Genomic DNA, 23,880 nt, shown 5'->3' on the forward strand with positions numbered 1-23,880 from the left:
AATGCCAACAAAATTATCGTGAGAGATCACTATATCTCTACCTGGTTTTATTCTCAATGATGATCTCACAATCTTAAATAATTGAAATTGCCATAAGTGAACCATGGACCTCTAATTATAAAGATTTAAGAAATAGTACCAGTCAATGGAATTGATGACGGATCTTTGGACCAATGAATACCGACTTTTATTTCGACACTAGAGCATATATTTCACAAGCCATAAATTATCAGTCACCAGTCACCACCCTCTCAAATATCATTTTATTCCTTATTATAATGTGCATCATGTGAGAGCTGAGAGAGAATCGCAGTTCTTAATTTTAGGGCATTAATGTGACAAACAAAACAATAACAACAAAACCAATTGCTTTTATAAATTAATAGCTGAAAAGAAAAGGGGCACCAATAATGACATGACCCTCCTCAATCCTAAAAGAATACAACAGCATTTAAACAAAAGTGTTTCTTTGCATCCAAACACAAGAGAAAAGTTTCCTTTACCAACAACTATATCAATAATTCAACAACCCAGCGTCTAAAAACCCCACGAAGTAAAAACCAAAGCATAAAATTGGAGGAGCTTGAAGCTCGATAATCATAGGTTAAGACTGTTCCACGCGCTTCTAGAGCGATTGAATCTTAAACCAGAAATACAACCTGCCACTGCATGTGGTTTTAAATACTTTAACCTCACTCACTTTTTTTCTCTCTTGTATTAATCTCTTGATCAAACCCAAACACAAACACAAACACAAACACCCCACGAGCCTCTCTACCATTTTCAATCCTCTTCTCTTTTATCCTCATCGCTCTGCACAAAACCTCCCCACTCCTCAATTATTTCTCTCTCCCACTTTTCTAATATACATTTTCTCAAACACATGGTGCTCTAGCTCAAACCACCCACAACCTCGCCTCAAACCCAAACCATGGCCCTCGAAACGCTTTTCGTCAAGGTCAAAACCGCTTTATCAAACAGCTTCGACTCGGTCCCTCCGAAGCTTCTCAAGAAGAAACCCTCCTTCAAGGCCAAACCAAACGTCGGCGTTTTGGCCTTCGAAATCGCCGGCGTCATGTCCAAGCTCCTCCACCTCTGGCACTCGCTCTCCGACGCCACCATCGTCCGCATCCGCAACGACGCTGTCAACCTCGAGGGCGTGCGGAAGATCATCTCCAACGACGAGTCCTTCCTCCTCGGGCTCGCCTGCGCCGAGTTCGCCGAGTCGCTCCGAGTCGTTGCCAACTCGGTGACTCGGCTCAGCGCTCGCTGCGAGGACCCCGCCCTGCGGGCCTTCCACCGGGCCTTTCTCGAGTTCGCAGACTCGGGCCGCGACCCGAACGGGTGGGCCCTCTCGGGCCCAAAGGAAACCGAGTCTAAGCTGAAGAAAATGGAGCGTTACGTGACGCTCACGGCAACGCTCTACCGCGAAATGGAGGACCTCACGGTGATGGAAACAACCTTCCGAAAAGCGTTGAACCACGCCGACGGCAACGTCGGGAGCAAAGACCAGCAGAAACTGTACGAGCTTCAGCAGAAAATCTTTTGGCAGAAACAAGAAGTGAAGGATCTAAAGGAGAGATCTTTGTGGAGTAGAAGCTTCGACAGCGTTGTTATCTTACTCGTGAGGTTCAGTTTCACTGTTTTAGCAAGGATTAAGGTTGTCTTCGGAATTGGGCATTGTGTTCCTTCTTTGTCTCGCACGTTGTCAGCTTCAGCCACTGTTTATCCATCTGACCAAAACCCTAATTTGGAAGAAAGTTCGAAGCTTGACGGGGATAAGAAAGAGGGTGATTTGGATTTGGGATTGGGGAGTGGGTTTTTTGAGAGCAACTCAAAGCTGTTGAAGGCACCGGAGAGTACTTTGGGTGCTGCAGGGTTGGCTTTGCACTATGGGAATTTGATCATAGTGATGGAGAAGATGATAAAGTCGCCACATTTGGTTGGGGTGGATGCAAGGGATGACTTGTATGGGATGTTGCCGAGGAGCATAAGGTGGGGTTTGAGGGGGAGGTTGAGAGGGGTGGGGTTTTGTGCGAGTGATCCTGTGCTTGCTGGGGAATGGAGAGAGGCGTTGGGGAGGATATTGGGGTGGTTGTCACCCTTGGCTCATAACATGATCAAGTGGCAGAGTGAGAGGAGCTTTGAGCAGCACAACTTGGTGCCCAAGACCAATGTGTTGCTGTTGCAGACTTTGTTCTTTGCAAATAAGGACAAGACTGAGGCTGCCATCACTGAGTTGCTCGTGGGGTTGAACTATATTTGGAGGTTTGAGAGGGAGATGACTGCTAAGGCTTTCTTTGAATGCGCCAATTCTCATGGGTTGTTGTTAAATTTGCACAAACCCACTTAATGAGGGAAATATATCATTATATCATTACATCATTACTTTCTTTTACTTACAAAGGGGCTCGAATTTTGTCTCTTGGAATTTCATTTTAGTCATGGGGGGTTGATTTTAGATATATATTTGAATCATGTGATCGATGAGGTCCTTCAGGGTTTGTTTGTTTTGCTTCTAACCCGGCTACTGTAAATGGAATATCAGTGTCTGTAAATGATGAATGATTTTTTAGTGAAATCGATCTCTGAGAATTGAGAAATGAATTGGCCTTCTTCATGATGAGAAAATATTCCGTGTTCAATTATAATTTGACCATGAAACGTGTTTATATTGGCGGAGTTAATGCTGTTTGTGGCTGCACCACTAATTCCTGCTGATTCAACTCTGTGTGCTTCATGTGGTGAGTGATAATTGATAAACTACTAATTATACTCGATCTTTTCATATCTTGGAAAGGCATTAATTTCATATTAAAAAACTTGCCAGAATGGGTCCCGTAATATTCGGATACTTGAGTTTGTATTAATTAATATATAGCCAGACTTCAATTTTTCCCAACTGAGGAGACACTTTTCCGCTCTTTTGTTCCCACAGCTTTTATATACGGCCGTTTTTATGCGTTTTTCTAAGAGAAAAAGGTTGAGATTTTTTTTTAAAAATAAAACACTCAAAAAGTCGTTTTTATCATACTTAACATGATTAAATAGTTCGAAGCATGACGAAAAGAAACTCATTTTTTGCATAGGGATTTATTTAACTCTATTAATAAAGAATGCTTTTTTTAAAAAATAAAGTATACGTAGATTTATGTCAAAACAACATATTTGTAGTTTTGCAATTTTTAACATATATATAATTGTTTATTACATAATATCTTTTATCTTAGCCATTGATAAAGTGCACCACTCAGTTATAATTTCACCTTTTATACTCTACTTACTGCGCCTCACTTTAAAAATCTACATTATTGGTGTAAAAAAATGGGAGTTAATCATTTCGACGACAAAAAATAATTGATAAAAAAAACAATAGAAAAGTAGTAAAAAGAAATTCAAGATTCTGAGATACATTATTAAAAACTCAATCGATAGGGATTTATTAAACAGAAGTTATGGATATCGTAAACTCCCGAAGCTATAACCGAGCTTGGTTTCTAAAGTAATTTGTAATGAGAATAAGGGCCTAATTAAATTATCAGAACAGTTATTTGATGCGAATAATCATCTTTTTAGCCAATTAACCATACATGGTATAATTGGATTCAAATTTTAGTTTTCCATAAAATTCCTCCAAATGAAATCAGTATTGTTTCGTAATTGATCGTTAATGAATCATAATTATTTAATAATAAGCTCAGTTTATGTCAGTAAATTAGGCTTAAAAAAATAAATTTTGTCCTGAAGAATTTGGATAGATGCATAAAGACTTAATATCAATATAATCTGCTTTACTGATAAATAAAAAAAATAAATAAAAAACTCGAGATGAAGAGGTAGAAATCATTCCTACCAGATCACCTTGTATAGAAATAAAAAAATCTTAAATTACAAAAATGTTATCAAGTCATTTGATTTAATGTATATTTTAGTAAGTTTATTTTGAAAAATAATATATATTTTCTCTTTCATCAGTTTTTTTTCTTGAGAAAACTTAAAAAATGATCATGTTTAAAAAATATACTAATAAATATGCATGTAATCAATGATTTGATTAAATTATTGGCGAGGACAGGAGAATGGTGTTATTAACGATGTGAGGGCAGTCCCCCATCGTCTTGGCATGAAACAAGTTGTTGATATCCTTTGGATGTTTTATTAGTTTCCATTGTTCCCTATCCTTTCATGTGGATGTGGGATCTTTTTCCGATTAGTCATACACGCACCTCAAACTAACAACTAGATCAATTTGTCTACTATACATATAGTAAATGCCACCAACTTGATGCATGATAATACCATAAAAAATTACCCATTTTACTCTCGTAGGAAGAGAAAAAAAAAAAAAAAAGCCATTATATATATTTCATATAATAATATAAGAACATATCAAGTAAAAATGTGGGATATGAGAGAACAAATTCAACTATCACCTATAATCATATAATTAAGACTATCTCTTTTCACCTCTCACATTCTTAGTTGATATGTCATGTATATGCATTAGAGGAGTATTTATAACAAGTAAAAAAATTAAACCTGAATCAACTAGTTATACATGAATGATTGAGATTAAAAGTTATTTAATGATAACATGATTCTTTGAAAAAGAAAAATTCACATCTCCTAACCATCTATGCATAATTGTATGGTTTACATTTCTTTCCTCTCACTCTTATATAAGTATTTTTCTCATTTTATATACTTCGTATATTATATTTTTTTTTCCCTCTCTTTAATTTTCATCAAGATTTGACTAAAAGAAAAAATGTAAACAGATCAAAATCAAATCTCTTTAAATGACTTTTTATATAATTAATTAGATCATATTGGTTGTAATATTGTGTTTATATTGTTTACAATAATCAAAATGATCCAAATCAAATCAATTTTTTTAATTCATGTGTTTTGTGCTGCATTGACATATATTTCACATTTAAGTTATATGTGTTTAATGTTTTAGTAATTTTGGTGTTTCCGAACTTCAACTAATTAATTTACTAAATAAGTATGAAACTAATCTCTAGATACATGATGAAGAAGTGCTAATAATGAAATAAGGCATTTTTTTCCCTTTCATTCTTATTCATATAAGAAATAAGGCATCAATAATTATTTGAAACCAAACATATCTAATAATAGAAATCAAAATATTGATAAAGACCGAATTATCCAAATTAATTGAAACATTTTATCGATTTTATTTTAATTTTTTTTAAGAAAGTCATCCAAACTAAATTGACTCGCAAATTGATATGACTTTTAAATTGGATGGAATTGTGGCTCATAACTAATCCAAATCAATCTTCTCAAACAACCCTAATTTTCATATTCACTTTATAAATAACCATGAATATGAGTAGTTAATCAAAATAAAGATGACACATTATGTCAATAACTAATGTAATAAAGATCTGTGAATTTGCAAAATAAAAAGAGTTATGAAATTGCATTGATCGATGAAGGAGCTGGAGAGTGGAGATGTATGAGAAGGCATTTGACCTAAATTGATTGCGTTTGTCCCCATGCAGTGCAGTGGTGGACCAAAAGAAAAGAAGAACAGCTTGTATGAATCCAATCCAATTTTTCATATCTCAATGCACCAACACCAACTACTCATGTTCAATAACATTTCAGCCACATGCTCAATAACATTTCTTTTCTTAATATTTCATTGGTTCCTCTATGAAAATCAAACTTTGCCCAAATTCTCTTTTCTCTCTCTATTTTTCCTCTTTGATTCTGGCCAGTTTTCCAAAGGGTCGCATATTTTTGGTTATTTTATGTGTTACATATAAGAAGTGGAGATAAATCACAGGGTTGTCGTTGAAAGTTTACTTATCTCTTGGATGAATCAGGTTAGTCTAAGATAAAAATTTTAACATATTAATACAAAATAAAAAAAATCACAAGATTTTGCACAAACTCAGACACAAGATCCTCATTTCAATGTCCAAACTCCAAACATATATACAGAGGTACTCATTTATTTATGCACCAAAGTAGAGCACTTTTAACAAAAAAAAAACTAGTATTTCAGCATAGGTAATATATACAAACATATTATATATAATTAAAACTTATAATAAATTACATATATAAAAAATATTATATTTAAAGTTTATATAAGTAATTTTTTTAAATATATAATTTATATTAAAATAAAAATTTATTTTTATTTATAAATTATTAAAAATATTAATATTTAATTCATAAATAATTATGATAAATAAAAATTAAATTTGATAAAAAAAGTTTTTAAAAATTTACGAACTCTTTTTTTTAAAAAAATCTCTAAAAATATTATGATACAAAATAGCAGTTTGTATTTAATATATAAGGATTGATTATATATATATATATATATATATATATTTATATTTATTTATTTATTTATTTAAGATACGGATAAAAATCGCCACTATATATGTAAGGTATTGTGAGACCCTTTTTCTGACTTTTCCTTTCTTCCATAAGACCTCACCCTCTCCCTCTCATTTTGAACTGAAGCCTCTTTTCTTCAATCCTCTAAAACTCTTTTCTCTCCTTATTTGAACTCAAGGTGGTGGTGCTGAGTTGTGAGGTGTGCTAGCCGGTGTCGGGATCCCCTCTCCTTCCTCTTGCATTCGAAGTTCATTAGTTCTCTTTTCTCCTCCGTTCAAAGCTTCCCGGAACTCGGAATCTTCACCAGAGGTAAGGGAAGCTAGTATTTTCGTTCTTTTTCGCTATTTTTGGGTGTGGATGAGTGCTAGAAACTCGTTGGATGCTTGTAGATGGTTGATTCGTGGCTGGATTAAGAGAAACTTGTTGTTTGGGGTTTCGGGGTGTTGAGAAATTTTGGGGGAAAATCCTTGATTTGTTGTTGCATGTTGAAAAAGGTGGTATTTTTGGACTCTTGGATGAATTTGTAGTGATTCGAACCGATTGCATGTGAAGTTTCTGGTTGTTTTGCAGATTGTTTGAAGAGTTTTTTCGAAAATGGTTGGCTGCTGCTGAGCTTCGCGCTGAGCGCAGTTCTTCGCGCCTGGGCGCGTGGCCACCAGGAGACCCCATTTGGCCAAGCTCGCTGAGCGCAATGATGAGTGCGCTGAGCGCGCTTGAGAATGTGGGTCTCTGGCTGGCCCGCGCTGGGCGTGACTTGGACCGCGTTGGGCGCGATACCAGTTGTGGCAGGTTTTGGTTTTTCTTTTGGGCGCTGAGCACGCCCCTAGTTGCACTGGGCGTGAGACTCCTCAGGAGTCTCTGCCTTGTGGGCGCTGAGCGCAAATTTAAATTGCGTTGGGCGCGAGACCAAGGGAGGTCTCTGCCTTCCCCGCGCTGGGCACGGGTTTTGGTGCGCCAGGCGCATGAGACTCCTTGAGTCTCTGCCCAACCAGTGCTGGGCGCAAGGACTATTGCGCTAAGCGCGAGATAGTCTTGGGTTCTCTGGTTGAGTCCCGCTGGGCGCGTGCATGCATGCGCTGGGCGCGCTGGCCCCCTGGTGCTCTCTGGTTGCGTTGCGCTGGGCGCAGCCACGTGTGCGCCGGGCGCGGAGAAGGGATGTTCGTGTATGAAATTTTGTGCTGAGTTGAATTGAAATAGAAGGTTATGAAATGATGTATAGCAGATAAAGTTATTTTTGATATTAAATTGTATCTGATGAATGTGTTGAGAAGTGAGGTTATGTTGTGGCTGATTTGTTGAACTGTGAGTTGATATGTTGAGATGTATAAGTATGTTGTGCTGGAATATTGATGTGAGTTGTTGTAGGCCGCAAGGCTGAGTTGTTGTAGGCCGCAAGGCTGAGTTGTTGTAGGCCGCAAGGCTGAGTTGTTGTAGGCCGCAAGGCTGAATTGTTGTAGGCCGTAAGGCTGAGTTGTTGTAGGGGATCTCCGAGTTGATATGCGTGACGACGCATTGTATGCTCTTTGATAATCATGTTGAAAAACCGATGGGATGTATGTTGATGAAGTGTTGATAGTTGTAGTTGTTTATATTACTTAAATCTTTCTATATGTTGTTTCTTTTTATGCTAGTTTACCCTTCTGTTGTTTCCATGTGGTTGGACTGCAATGATCATACTATGTATGGGAGCAGAGCAGGGTTAGGTGGTGGATAGTGGTGAGTCTGCAACTGGTAGGCGGAGCTGACTCCTATGGATGTTTTGTTTTGTTTTGTTACGGCTACTTGATATAGTGGTTTTGGATGTATTTTGTACTCTACACTCTAACTCTAGTCGGATGTAGGACATTGTATATACTTATATTCTAGACACTATATTTATATACTCGTTCTATCCTGTCTCGAGTTTCCGGTGTACTGTGATGATGAGTGTAGTGACCTGCCGAGTCGTTACAGGTATAATTTGCAAACCAGAAGACATTTTTTTTTTTAAATGAAGATATTCTCCTTGATTATGAGAAAATCTAGTTTGAATTGTACAAATCATCTAAGTATATTTTGCTTTTATTAATAAAATAGTTTTCACATACATGATTAGAAAATTAAATATTTATCCATATATTTAAAAAAAAATTAATTATTCATCAACTAAGTTGTACCTTGTCAATAAACAAAGACAATTATATGAATGACATCTATATACTATTTATGTGCCCACTTTTTGCAAAAACATAAAAGTTTGAAAGATTTTGCTTTGTAAGTATTTACTTCGCAAAGAGAATTATATGCATGACATTTGTAAGAATTTATAAATTTTATGCATAAAGTGTGTTTGTCAAGTTTTAGAAATTTATAAGTTCCTTTAATTAAAATAGTTTGATTAAAATAAATTTGTTTAATATAAAAATTAATTTATGCAAATTTATTTTAGAACCTTATAAGTTATTTAAAATAATCTATAACTTATAAGTTCTAAGTATTTTTTTTAATGCTCATTAATTTATTCGGATATTTTTTACCCATTTTAATTTATAAATTATTTTGACTATTTTATCTTTCTTTCACTCTCATTATAAAAATTGTTTTATATCATTTTTTATTTATCAGTTAGTTTATCAATTCAACCCGCTGCTTTTAAGCTTTCAATTTTTTCACCCTCTGAAATTACTTATAAACTTTTAACTAAACTAATGAAATTTCAGTGAATTTATTATAAGCCACTTTTACTAAATACAGCTCATAATAAAAAGGAAACCTAGTCATAAATTAAAATAAAATAAAATATAAAAAAACTAAGTGTCACCACATGGTGAAACTGGGTTATGTGCTTCCCAATTCCAACTTACTAAGAATAGGTAATACACTATATGGACCCATGTTATTATCAGTTCTCACACTTTTTTTTTTTCTATTTCCACAACCCAACTTTTTTTTTTAAACAAAAATTTGTATATGCAGTTAACTCCAAATTATTAATTGTTAAAAAAATTTATAATATTATTCAAATCAATGACTCACTTTTATCAAAAATAAAATATAAAAAAAAATAAAATCAATGACTGACTTTTTCTTTTTAAATAAATTCATATACGTCACCTAATATATTCATCTAGTTTTCATTCTAATGCATGTTTCTTTCAACAAGTTGCTTAATTTACAAATATGTTTTTTCTCTCTTCAATATTATTTTATTTCTTTTAACTCTACATATGCAAATATTAAGTAACTCATAAAGAATAGTTACTAGACAACTCTCTATAATTTTAAGTATTTTAAATCACATACATTATTGTAGCAACCTCGGTTGCGACGGGACGGCGAAAAATAAATTGAAAAAGAGGAGTCGCCACTAACGTTATTATTTTTTTACGAAAAAACATTGGAAAAACCATAAAGTAGAAAATAGTCTACGAAAATCAAATTTTTGGGTTCGGGAGTCGATTACGTGTGAGGAAGGTATTAGCACCTCACAACGTTCGTCCTAAGACGATTACCTTTAATTAATTAAACTAATTATTTATAATTTATAAAATATTTATCTCACTAAAATTATCAAATATATTTTATTTAACTAATTTAAATTATGCATTAAAAAAAAGGTTAAAATTATTATTGTTATATAGAAAGGAGGATAATATATTTTTTTATTTTTTGGCTCGACAAGATTTAGTTCTTGTTCCTACGTATCTTCATGTGTAATGAAGAATCATAGTCACGTAGTTCTTTGGTAGAAAATATTTGTGTGTTGATATTTTTTAATTAGATTTACTTTTTTTAAATATAGGATTCTTGAACTGTCTAAGCTCATTCACCCTAAAAATATAAAATTGACCAAGGTGTACACCAAAGTCAATTCAATAAAATTGTAATTATAATTATTGTTATAGATGTTGTGATTAAAAAATTTCTTGGTTGGACATTTTCATTTTTTGGAAGAAAAATTTAAAGATAAGCTGTCACAACTTGTACTTTAAATTCAAAGGTTAAAAAGATGTCACATCTAGTTAACCATTCCTCCAATAAAATTTTGATACAATAATTCCAGATATTTACATTAAATATTGTAACACTATATTTTGGTATTTAATCACATTTTGAATTTAAATAAGAACTACTGACAGATATAAAAATAAATAAAAGAAATGAGTTTAATATACTCACAATTCTTTGCTACAGTAGCGGTAACTTGTTGGTCTCTTCCTTTGGGTCCCCTCTGGTCCAAGGTGGAGATGTGCGTGTGGGTGTGTGTAGGTAAGGGCCGCTATTTATAGACTTTCTGGAGGGACCGGAACGGCCCGTTCCGGGGTGGCAATTTTACTCACAACGGCCATTTTCGGAACGGCCCGTTCCATTTTGGGAACGACCCGTTCTGGTTTGGGAACGGCCCGTTCTAGTTGTGGGAACAGCCCGTTCTGGCTAGAAATTTTAAGGTTTTTTGTAAGGTTGGAACGGCCCGTTCCAGTTTTGGAACTGCCCGTTCCAGGCTTGAAAATTGAGATCTTTTTGGAAGTTTGGAACAGCCCGTTCTGAATCCAGAACGGCCCGTTCCGAGCTAGAAATTTAGCTTTTTTGGAAGGTTGGAACGGCCCGTTCCGAGCTAGAAATTTAGGTTTTTTTGGAAGGTTGGAACGGCCGGTTCTGAATCCAGAACGGCCCGTTCCGGGCTAGAAATTTTAGGACTTTTTCAGATGGTTGGAACGGCCCGTTCTAGTTTTGGAACCGCCCGTTCTGGGCTTCTAAAATCATATTAAAATTACTAAATTACCCTCCGTAAAAATATAAAAATGAGGTGTTACATTTGGCTTCTATATTTTTGTCTTTTTTATTCTTTTTTGAATATACCTTTTTTTTATTTTTTTTAAACAAAAATTGACATTTCCCGGACGAAATTGGGTTACTACAGTTATTATATTAAAATAATATTTTATTAGTAATTTTTCATTAATTAGATAATTATTAAATTAATTGTTAGACTTAATCATTAAAAAGAAAATACATGGAAACGCACATTCCTTTGTAAAAAAAAAAAAAAAAAAAAGAAGAGGAATATATGAAAATAGGAAAACAAGATAAAAGGAACATGAATTTTACATGCATGTATAAATAATACTGTTATAATTATGGAAAACAATTTTAACTAGGAGAAAGAAAGAGAGAGCGAGTGAAAAGAAGAATTTAAAAAATAATATTTTATTTTGAGTATATTTAAATTATGCGTTAAGTATTTGTAAACATTTTTTATATTTTTTCGTTTTTCAATAACGTGTTTCTCGAAAGTATTAACACAATTAGTTAAATTTTATTATCAATTTTCTGTGTTATTATTTCACATCTATCTTGTTTCTCATAAATTTAATTATAAAAATTTTTGTGTAATTTTTCAACATTAATTAGATTAATATTACTTTTCATCATAGATTAAATTAATATTGTCTGTCCCACCCACTAGCCTAAACTCAATTGATAAAATTGGAACCGACAACGAATTTCGCGACCCATGGAGCCTTGGGAGTTGGGGCGGTGGGAATGACCTTTTTTTTTTTGGTGAGGGGAACAAAAAAGGAAACAAAGAAACTAAGAAACTACATCTAACAGAAGCCACTTGAGTACAGATGGAGAAGGACTCGTCCAATACTCAAAAACAGGGGAGGACAAGGCCCCCAGCTTTGCCAAGGCATCCGCAATGCAATTACTGTCTCTATCAATCCAAAGGAAGTTCACCGTCCAAGGTTTGTCCACCAAGGAGAAAATATCAAAGAGATAAGAAGCATGAGAGTGTAGGTAAGCTTGATCTCTATGAAGAAGAGACTGTACGATATCCATGGAGTCAATCATACATTAAACAGTTTTAAATCCCAAATGCCATGCGATCTTGAGACCTTCCAGAATGGCCAATAACTCAGCTAAAGAAGGATCACCATGTGAAGAATTGCCGGAGAAACCAGCTAACCAATGACCTGATACGTCCCAGATTAGACCACCAAAGCCCAGACGAGATTGATCAGAGAACCAACAACCATCAACATTCAAGTGAACAGTGGACGAGTCAAGAGGAAATAGGGTAGGTGTGAGTTGAAAATCAGAAGAGAGTGCCAAATGAAGATTCAAAGCATCCAAATAGATACACCTGACTACATAGTTCACCGACCAACAAGAAGAATCCAAAATCATGTTATTGCGCCAGCGCCAAGCCCACCAAATTGTTAACATTCTGAGTTCTTTATCCTCTGCCGAGAGTTGTTTAAAAGTCCAAGCCACAGGATCAAGAATATGAAAATCATTACTCTGAGCCAAATCCAATCTAGTCCAAAGCTCTCTGGAGTGGGGGCAGTCACGAATGCAATGAAGAATAGTCTCAATGTTACCAGAACACCTTGAACAATATGGAGAGTCTTGAAGATTACAACGATTTCTAAAGGCGTTAGTTGGAAGAGCTTGGTGAATCAACAACCACAATAAAAATTTTATTTTCTCTGGAAGAGCTTGGTGGGAATGACTTTGATTGCGTTGTTTACTATTGGTTTCATGGCTTCCTTGTGATTCTTGTGATACTAACATTTCCTGCGATTCTTATAATAGTAACATTTAATAGTTAAAATTTATGTGGATAACTTTTTTATAAATATTTTAAAAATATAATAAGTGTTTTCATAAACTAAAAATTAGCTTATAGTGAAATTGATACGAAATAACTTTTATAAATTATTTTATATGTGAGTTTATTTTAGTCCTTAAATTTTTTTTTTTTAATATATTATCTTCTTTTAAAATGCTTAGGAAATGTTATCCAACAGTCATTGATCTATTGAGGATTTTATTTTATCACATATATGCATTCAGTTCCAACAGAAAATAAGAAGAAACAGAATGGGCTAAGCCCAATACTATAAACAGCAATAGGAAACAAAATGGACCCGAAGTTGAAGAGATAAATAAAACAGGTCTACAATAATAGAGGGCTGGCTTCCAACAATACATTGAACAAGTGAGTTTGAAAATTATTCAATGGAAGGAGAAACGCATAAAGAAATATATATATATATATATATATATATATATATATATATATATATATATATATATATATATAGCTCCATACGCCACAGTAAAAGGCTTTGAAGGGAGAAATGTTAGAATAATGCAAGTCTCATTTAATAAGTAGAGATCATGTAGAATCTTTTACCTTGCAGAATTCTGCTTCTTTGTTAACATTTATAGGGACAGTGTAAACCTCTTGCCCGCCACCAACATGGCAACCAGATACTGGAAAAATGCAAACGACATCGTTGACAAGCTAGATTCTTCAACTTCAACCGTGCCAAATGAAGTTAGATCCATAACTCTATGTTTATTACATTTGAATTTCAAGGCTTTTATTAGTTTCTACATCAAACACAACATTTTTCAATGTTTTCATATGTTCAAAATCTCCAAGGTTTCAATAGTATTCCATGTAATTTACCAATGCTTATCCATTGTGATAATTAATTCAAGTACCATCATGGTTTATATAATTTGTGCAACATGTCAGATCCAAGACCAAGAACATTGAAATTGACTTGTAATAAGAATTAAGAAAATTGTGCGATTCTACGCTATAAATAGTCTTTGACAAATAAATCAAGCTCAGAATCAACAGGTGCGTTCTTTCCATAACAGCAGAGATTAACAGAACGAGGAAAGAACTGAGTTCCTTATTATACGTTCTTCTTGTTAATTACGTTCCTTTTCCTACATAACTTGTGACCATAGTTTTAAAAACCGGACCGGTCATCGAACCGGTTAAGGTACTGGGTCAGTGGGTCAAAGGTTGAACCAGTGGGTCACTAGTTGAATCGTGTGAGACCCGCTGTCCTTTTCTCTCTTCCACTCTCTTCTCCCTCACTTCACATTACTTTCTCCTTACTTCTCCTTGCCTCATCCATTGATTTCCTTTACTTCTTGCTGTCTCAAGGTGTTGATTCTCAGAGGTTGAACTTGCTGAGGTGTGGGCGTTTCTCTCCTTCTCTTCCCCCGTTCAAGCCCTTCTCCACTTCTCTTCTCCGTTTCCCTTGTCGGAAGCTCGGATTCTCGCACCGAGGTAAGGGAAGCTAGTAATTTTCTTTCTTTTGTCGCTGTTTTTGGTTGTGGATGAGTTCTAGAAACTCATTAGATGCTTATGGATGGTTGATTCGTGGTTGTGTTGAATGAGAACCTGTTTTTGGGGGTTTCGGGGTTTTTGAGAAAATTTGGGGAAATCCGTGATTTGTTGTTGCATGTTGAAAAGGTAGTATTTTTGGGTTCTAGGATGGAAATGTGATGCTTTGGATCGATTGCATGTGCCTGGGAAGTTGATTTTGCAGGTTTTTGGGTGAAATTTTCGAACTGGGGAGAGTTGCTGTTCGAATTCGCGCTGAGCGAAGTTCTTCGCGCTGAGCGCGACTTGAAATGGGGACTCACTGGGTGAATCGCGCTGAGTGCGGGGAGAACCGCGCTGGGCGCAATAGACCTCTGTAGGTCTCTGGTTGAGACGCGATGAGCGCGAACTTGAACGCGCTGAGCGCGCATTTGAAGTTCCGAAATTGACTTCATAGTCTTCATGAAAGTTGTAGCCTTGGATGTTAGATTTCCAATGGCGCTGGAATCACCCAAAAAGGAGTTTTAGAACTCCAGTTATGGCTGTTTTAGTGAAGAGGGGTCGAGCTGTCAGCTTTGGTTATAGCTGTTGCGGTTTTCATCATTTTTAACAAGGTAGATGAAGGAATTTGGACTTGGTGTCTTAATGAGAGTTGTAGGAAATTTGATTATCTTTCATATGAGATAAGGATGAGCATGGTAGGAGTAGTATAACTCCTGATGCGCTGTTTGCTGTGATGGTTGCCATTTCACATTTAGTGATTTGGTTAAGTTTAAAGTTGTTTTAGGTGCTTAGGTGTATTGGTGTTGTTTGGGTGAGTAAGTTGTCAAGATAGATGAGTTGTAAACAAGATGGTTGGGTCGTATTATGTGTTGAACATGTTGTGCATTGTGAAGTTGTTGATCATGTTGTTTTAAGCTGTTAATGATGAATGTAATTGAGCTGAATGATGATATTGATGTACTGCGCTGAGCGCGACCCCTGTCGCGCTGGGCGTGAGACTCCTTGGGAGTCTCTGCCTCGAGGGCGCTGGGCGAAATTTTGGTTTACGCTGGGCGCGAGACCAAGGGAGTCTCTGCCTGGCCTGCGCTGGGCGCAATTGGGTATTGCGTCAGGCGCGAGAGAGCTTTGGACTCTCTGGCTGAGTCTCGCTGGGCGCAGGCACGCTTGCGCCGGGCGCGCTGGCCCCTGAAGCCCTCTGGTTGTGTCACGCCAGGCGCGACCATGAGCGCGCCGGGCGCGTATAAGGATGTGAAGTTATATGCTGAATTTGTTGATAATATTGTTTCATGCTGAACTAAGCCGAAATCGATGAATATGATGTGATGACTAGCTGAAATTGCTGTTTGATGATGTTGAGCTGTGTTAGGTGTATGTTGCTGTAAGATGCTTAGATGTCCTGTAAGACGCTGAGTTGTGCTATGTGATGCTAATGCTAAACTTTATTGTTTGAGTCGAGCTGAATTAATATATGCTGATAGTTGTTGAATTATGCTGTAATTGCCGAGCTGAGATGTAATTGATAAATATGTTGTGCTGACTAGATGTAAATGCTGAAATATGATGTTAAGCTGTAATAGATGTATATCGCTGTGCTGAGCTGGGCTGTTATTGATGATTTTAAATGCTGATTTATAATATGGCTGTGCTCTAGAATGATGAGCCGAGTTGTGAGTAGTAAGTTGTGTTGAATACTACTTAGCTGTGCTGTATGCTAATTTGTTGAGCTGTTTTGTTGTGCTGTTAGTTGTTGAGCTGTATGCTGTGTTAGCCACTATTGTGGTGTTGTTATAGCCGCTATGTCGGTGCTGTTAGCCACTATTGTGGTGTTGTTATAGCCGCTAAGTCGATGCTGTGCTCCGTGCTGATAGGAGCTGTTGTAAGCCGTAAGGCTAAGCTGTTGTAGGAGATCTCCGAGCTGATATGCGTGACGACGCATTGTGTGTTTACTACTATCTATCGATGTGTACTGTTGTTATTATTGAATGATGTGAGATGTGTGTTGTTATGTATATATATATATAACTGATGTTGTTAAGCTAATTGATGTTCTAATAGTTGTAGCTGTTTACTATTCTTAAATTTATATATATGTATGTTGTTTCTTTTCACTAGCTTACCCTTGTTGTTTCCATGTGGTTTGGACTGCGATGATCATACTATGTATGGGAGCAGAGCAGGGATAGGTTGGTGGCTTGTGGCAGGTCGGTAACTGACAGATAGAGCTTATTTCTTATGGATGTTTTGGTGTTTTAGCTACTTGGTGTAGCAGCTCTGGATGTATTGTTGTACATTTTGAATCTAGTCAGACTTGGACATGTATATATGTATATTCTAAACACTATATGTATACACTTGTTCTTTTCTGTCCGGTTTCAGGTGTACGGTGTAGTGTGTAGTGACCAGCCGGGTCGTTACAAATCGCATGATTCGGTTTTTATTTATTTTTATTAAAAAATATTCATTTTAAATATATTTTATACTTATAAATTTTAATAAATTCATATCTTATTTTAAATTTCAATTTTTCTATCTTATTTAAAATTATTTTTATTTTTATTTTGTAAAAAATATATAAAAAAAATTACATGTTAAACTGTATATTAATATAAATTAAAAATATAAATAATATGTACATATATAATATGCTTGCAATTGATATCACAAAATAATATATGTAATATCCACATATATATTATATTATTAAATATATAATATAAAATTAATAATATACTATAAAAGTTATTTAAGTTGTATATTATATAAACAAATACATTAGAACAAGTAGTCATTGTTATATTTAATAAGAATCTTTGTTCTTCCATTAAAAGATTCAATTTTCATTATTATTTTTGTGGTTTTATGGTCCTTAAGAAAATTAAAAAAAAAAAAGTAGTTGAACCGGTTTGACCCACCGGTTCACCGGTTGAACCGGAAAATTGACCGGTTCAATCCAGTTTGAAACGGGTTGACTGCATAACCGATCCAACTTAAGGTTCGGACCGGCTGGACCACCGGTTCCCGGTCCAACCGGTCCGACCGGCCGCTTCGGTCCGATTTTTTAAACACTGCTTGTGACCTCATTTACAAATAACCAACTAAAAATTAATAGTTAATGATCCCAAAAATATTGATTTAGATCTTAAAATAGTCAATGGAGTGCACCTCATTGCATTTATTAGTCCAGTTTTCTGTAGTTCAATTCAGGCCATCTGTTTGTATTTGCATTAAAGTCATCACAATATATATATAACAACGGGGCTTTCTGAGTTGTTGAGATTACCTTTGAACGTAAATTCTCAAGATAAAGTTTGCTTGCTTATATGCCATTACACAAAGATGGAAAAGAATGAGTCTGCAATTGCTTAAGGTCAAGAAAATGACAACTGATGAGAATGAATTTCTAATAAGTCACAGACTGGTGGTCAAGTCCAAAGATTGATTTTTCGTCAAAGTCTAAAATTAAATCGTAATTCAGAAGGGTGTTAGATTATTTTATAGTCAATGATACATGTCTCCTCCAAGTTGGATTATGGAAAACCAGAATCAGTCTTTTCATTACAAATTTAATGTAGTATTAAATATATGTGCAGGTCCATTTTCTATTATGCTACAGGAGCAAAAAAATATCTTCCTCCATGGAACACAATTTGATAAAAGTATGAGACATATGGTTCTTGGTAAAAGTCATACATATTTAATGGTAAATATGCACCTTGGATTTTCTCCCCTTGGAGCATAGACAATACTGAACAAAAATTACATTACAAGAATAGTGACTTAATTTTGAGTTGGAATGGGGTGGTTGACTATAGCCACTCTACTGCTTGGTCATTAACTACTACTAATTAGTACAAGTTGAATACAACAAACAATAATAAGAACACTTATTATTTCTTGAGAGGTTGGAAGCCAATGAAATTTGAATAACAAATGTGTCCAATCCAATCAGGTGAGAGTGTTTCATCGAACGGTCATCATCATCTTGACGAATTCATCATAGTTAACTTGACCATCACCATCCAAATCTGCTTCTTTAATCATCTGCTCCACCTCCTCATCAGTTAGTTTTTCACCTAGATTGATCATCACGTGTCTCAACTGCACACCAAAGAAACAAATATTTTACTACCCTATACGAGTAGCTAGCTATGTGTATACACACTTACTATATACGCACAGAGAGAGAAACAGAAACGTGAGATTCTGATTCTCTACAGCACTCAAATGTCAAACCCAATGCATTTTTAATCAAACAGCTAATATTCATTGCATGCGGAAACGTACGGTGCACTATCCTAGTTGTAGATATAAAATAACAAGTTACATAGTTTTTACATATAAAAATTGCAAAATTTTGTGCCTAAGTAATAGTAAAAATGGCGTCAGCTCTGACTCCTGATAATTGCAATTTTTTGCATTTGTAAAATTTAAAACTATTTGCTTAAAAAATGAGAAAAAAAATCGAAAACTGTGTCAACAATTGTAAGGTAAAAAAGAAAAATGGCAAGAGCTCTAACTCTTTCAAGAAAAAGAGCTGTAAAATAATTTGCAACGTATCTATGCCCTGCCTGCATTGTTCACGTTACCAGAAACTCTCACTTTATCAAAATTTTCAGAAAATATATATGATACGGATGTTAATGAATAGTAGTATTTGCAACGAGGCTTTCATCAAAGAAATAAAATTAATACCACCCAAAAGAAAAATAAAATGCACACCTCAGTAGCTGATATGTAGCCATTTTGATCTTTATCAAAAACCTTGAAAGCCTCTTTGAGCTCTTCCTCTGCATCAGTGTCCTAAGGGAACAAGAACACAGAGCTGAACTTAGCCTTTGGTTATTGTATGATGAAATTGAAAAGGCTTGTTGGCAATACGTCATGTGTATGCAATAACAATAACAATGAATGCAAAATAAGGAACATAATTTACTTTCACTTTCTTGGCCATCAAGCTCAAGAACTCATCAAATTCAATTGTTCCATTGCCATCTACATCCACTTCGCTTATCATATCTTGGAGCTCTTTTTCAGTGGGGTTCTGATCCAATGACCGAATGACAGTGGCCAGTTCTTCCACAGTAATGCACCCTAAGAAGATACACAACAATTTATAAACAACCAGCATAAGCACATATATGAATTCTATCAATCTAAAGAAGAATTCAACTGAATAAAAGACACCCTTTTAATGAAAATTACAAAAAAAGGAGAAATTTTGCTCACCATCTCCATCTTTGTCAAACAAGCCAAAGGCCTCCTTAAAATCAACAATCTGTTCATCACTCAAGATATCTGTCATGGTGTATTTGTCTTTCAAACTTGAACTAGAAAAGTGGTAGAGAAAGAGAGATAAAGATAGAGATAGAGAGGGAGAGAGAGTTGTGTGTTGAGTATAGCTCAATCTTAGCTGGGCTATATGTAGAAGTTGAGTGATGCTAGCTAGTCTAGTTTAGCAATATTTTTTTTATATAAAAAAATTGAATTTAACGAGTCAAAATAAGTTTATGACTGCATTTTGTTGGTATACTCGTGGCTGTATGGTGGAAAAAAGAATCAGAATGTAATAGTAATTGGAATAGTTAGAATACTAGTACAAGGTAGAAATGGGGTGGGGCACGATGATTTAAATGCATTGAGTGATATTTTAATGTGTAATGATATTTATTTGATTAATATAATGCGGTGAAAATCTTGACAGCTGGAAGGGTTTGGTGTTTAGGGGACAAAGCAGAAGGGCTTAATTGAAAGTTGAAGTATGGGTCTGCGTTCTCATGAATTTCCTATTCAAAGACCACGCTGTTTGGTTTGCTTGCACAAGAAGAGAAAAATAGGTTAATGCAGTTATTCAGTGTTCCTTGTGATATGGGTAATGAAAGTGTCAAAACGCGGTTCAGGAATGAAAAGGAACACAGTCACGCGTTGTGTCAAAGAAAAAATGAGATGTACGTGTGGAGAATGTGTTTGGGGTCCCCTCATGAGTCAACACTCATCAACCTTTCTATGCTTTACCCTTCTCTTCTCTCTTTTTGCTTCAAACCCTCCCTCAATTTTTTAACATTTCTCACTTATTCTCCATTCTTTCCTAGTCTATGCGGTTCATTAACACGGTTTGTGAAGGCCAATCACAATCATTCCTTCATTTTTACTCTTATTCTTCTTTGCTTGCCTTTTCACATTTCACCATCCAAATAATTGTAAATGTTTAAATGCTGCGTTATATTATTAGATGAAATTCAATTAACTTGTTGCTGCTTTATATCACATATTTTATCTATTTTTTTCATCTTTTATTATAGTACACATTTATTATACAAATATAATAATTTCTAATAATTATTTTCAAAAGGATCTAATGAAGAGGTGGCCGTACAATGTACCATACATTATATAAACTTATCTATTGACTTATTTTCTTTCTGGCAGTTGCCAGTTGGCACTTTGAACTGTAGGGGTCGTGGATATTAATTATTAATTATTAATTATTAATTATTGATTTTATTGATAGATAGATATAGATACACTAAGTAATAATAATTGGTTTCTTAATTATTTTATGAGAATTTAATGAATTGTTATAATGTTTCTATTCTGGGCGGTGGAGTGAAGTACATGTGATAAGCATTAAAAAAAATTAGTATATATATTAATTTTATTGTTTTGCTAGAGTGTTGGTTTTATCAAACCTTGAAAAAAAAATATTAAAAAGTGTTGGGTTTTCTTTTAAAAAAATATCTAAGTAGTATAATTCTTAAATATATTATAAATTAGAAAAAAAAAGTTATCAAAAGCACATTTCGAAACAATAGATATACATGTATTCTACCTAATAACAATGTTATAATTTAAGCTAAAAATTATCCACATCTATGAAATAGGATCATCTAGAAGATTGGAAATAATATGCAATTTTATAATTGTGGATGATAAATAGTCGCTCTTGACTTAATAATTTAAAGTAGTGCAATGTAACTTTGTACAACGAATTTGATAATTTATATTTAAAATTAAATTTATCTATACTTATTTCACTTAATAAATTATATTTTATATCAAATTTTAATAATTTAATTGTTAAATTGAAAGTTTTTAATGTAAATATCAAAAATATAGATTTTAAAAAATTTAAATATTATTCGATACTTTATTTTATTAATTTAAATTAATGGATAATCATAAAAATATTTTATATATTTATTGGAATTAATAAAATAAAATATTAAATAGTTTTTAAATTTTTAAAAAATTTATACGATTGAATGTAAAATATGAGTTATTGAGTAGAGTAAGTCTAAATAAACTTGTTTTTTGAATAAACAGATTTTCTCTCTCTCTATATATATATATAAAGGAGGGTTTAAACAACACCGGTATAATTTTAATTTTACCAAGTATTATACTGTTTAATAACTTTATATTAAATATGAATTTTGTAAATTCAACTGTTAAATTATAACTTTATATCACTTTATATATTTATATTAAATTTTGTTAAAATTGAACAATAATTTGAGAGGTAATCAAAATGTTCATATTTTATTATATTTTGAAGTGTGTATATTACATCAATTTTATTTTATAAGAATGAAGTATCAAATCATCTTGGATTAATATAAATTTTTTTATATATGATTTAAGAGTAAAAAAATTTCAATCTAACAGTTAGATTTATAAAATTTATATTTAATAAAAAATTATTGAGTGATATAATATTTAGTAAAAATTACATCAGTATCGATTGAATCTTCTTTATTTATATATATATATATATATATATATATATATATTAAATAGAGAGATTATAAGAAGGTTTACAAAAATACAAAATATTAGTTGTGAGTTTGCGTTCAAATAAAATATCTTGGTGAATTTTGTAGTCACGACGCGGATATACGGCTTTTGATCCGAATAAAGAAACAAATTGGTCGAAAAAGGTGATTGAAACATTAATCATGAGCATCATTATTTTGAGAAATAGCTTCGGCCTCGCTATTTACAGAATTATTTTAAGAAAATTACATTGACATCTTTTGATAATGGTTTTGCACTTATGTGAAACTATGAGCTGTAGCAAAAGTATTTGAACCAATGAGTCTATGCGTCTAAAAAGTAAATTTGCAAAATGAAGGAATTGTCCAATAGTTCAAAAATATATAAGACATTAGTAGTTTAGTTTCACTACAAATAAAATAATTTGTAGTCACAGAAAAAAAAATGTATCACTAAAAATTAAAATTTTCATAAATAAATGCTTATTTTACATTAATTTACAAATCCATTTAATTTGTATAACAATGATATTTTGGATTTTATTTACAACACACAGTTATAAATATAAACATTAATGTTAGTATCTCCAAAAAGAAAGAACAACTTGCATGCATGAAACTAGCTAATAGAACAGCAAGTTTGGTATATTCAATGTATAGAATTTAATTATGTATCCCCAGACACGATTACTGTAGTTTATGCCAATGAAGATACGATATTAACAGAGAATGAACACAAGTTTAAGAGATTCAGATTCAAAAATACTATAATGGGCATTAACAATTCAAAAGTTACAGTTCTATTATATCAGATGCTAGCATGTTTGTTATTGCGATAGCTGTACAATGGCTGTAATGCATTAATTAGTGTTTCCAAGAGGTTGGAGATCAAATACTTTAAAATTAAGCTAATGAATTTATAGCACAATGATCGTAATTCACTAATGGTATCAATTAAATATCATATAAATTGCTATCATCAACAAAAATAATAACTCTGATGGTGCGTCTTTCATTAGCCGTTCATCAACATTCAATGTTAATGAATCATGAAGTAATACTAATGTTGTTTAATATTTTTTGGAAAGTGGGAAACTCTAAAAACAAACACACCCTCCATTGCTAACGAGAAAAGGTAAAAACATATTCTTCTAAATTAAATAATTAGTTACATAATTTAATAATTTTATATTAAATGAGAATTTTGTCGATCCAACTTTTAAATTGTAACTTCATATCATTTTATATTTTGTAACTTCATATCATTTTATATGTTTATATCAAGTTTTGTTTAAATTTTGAAAAATGTATATTACATCAATTTTGTTCTATAAGAATAAGGTATTAAATTATTTTAGATTAATATAAAATTTTATACTTATAATCTAGAATAAGGAACTTTCAGTTTAACGTAATATAAAATTATTAAACAATGTAATAGTTAATAAAAATTACACAGATGGTGTTTGAACCATCCTCATCCTCACACACACACAGATATATATAAGGGATCCACTTATTCCTTAAAAAAAATTTGATGAACTTATTTTATTCAATAATTCATGATTTACATTAAATTTTAACGATGCAACAATTAAATTAATAATTCTT

The 23,880-nt window shown here is 33.5% G+C and overlaps 2 protein-coding genes across 2 annotated transcripts; one reads left to right on the forward strand and one right to left on the reverse strand.

Moving 5' to 3' along the window:
* The first annotated feature begins 512 nt into the window (after positions 1–512).
* Positions 513–2,607, forward strand: LOC109791825 (protein PSK SIMULATOR 1). Its single transcript, XM_020351178.3, has one exon. The coding sequence runs from the start codon at positions 932–934 to the stop codon at positions 2,351–2,353; it is 1,422 nt and encodes a 473-aa protein (XP_020206767.1). The 5' UTR covers positions 513–931; the 3' UTR covers positions 2,354–2,607.
* Positions 2,608–18,146: 15,539 nt separating this feature from the next.
* LOC109795130 (calmodulin-1) lies at positions 18,147–20,201 on the reverse strand. The gene is made up of 4 exons (XM_020354553.3): positions 19,727–20,201; positions 19,434–19,591; positions 19,220–19,300; positions 18,147–18,598 (listed from the first exon to the last, which is right to left on the reverse strand). The coding sequence occupies exons 1-4, from the start codon at positions 19,800–19,802 to the stop codon at positions 18,461–18,463; spliced, it is 453 nt and encodes a 150-aa protein (XP_020210142.1). The 5' UTR covers positions 19,803–20,201; the 3' UTR covers positions 18,147–18,460.
* Positions 20,202–23,880: the final 3,679 nt, after the last annotated feature.

The sequence above is a fragment of the Cajanus cajan genome, chromosome 7 (assembly GCF_000230855.2).
Source record: "Cajanus cajan strain Asha chromosome 7, NIPB_CcT2T_4, whole genome shotgun sequence".
NCBI lineage: Eukaryota > Viridiplantae > Streptophyta > Magnoliopsida > Fabales > Fabaceae > Cajanus > Cajanus cajan.

Coding starts and splice junctions, on each gene's coding strand:
- LOC109795130 (XM_020354553.3), bottom strand. CDS start 19,802: ATGACAGATATCTTGAGTGATGAACAGATTGTTGATTTTAAGGAGGCC. Junction 19,592..19,726: donor GTTTGACAAAGATGGAGATG/GTGAGCAAAATT, acceptor GTATCTTCTTAG/GGTGCATTACTGTGGAAGAA. Junction 19,301..19,433: donor TGATGGCCAAGAAAGTGAAA/GTAAATTATGTT, acceptor TTGTTCCCTTAG/GACACTGATGCAGAGGAAGA.
- LOC109791825 (XM_020351178.3), top strand. CDS start 932: ATGGCCCTCGAAACGCTTTTCGTCAAGGTCAAAACCGCTTTATCAAAC.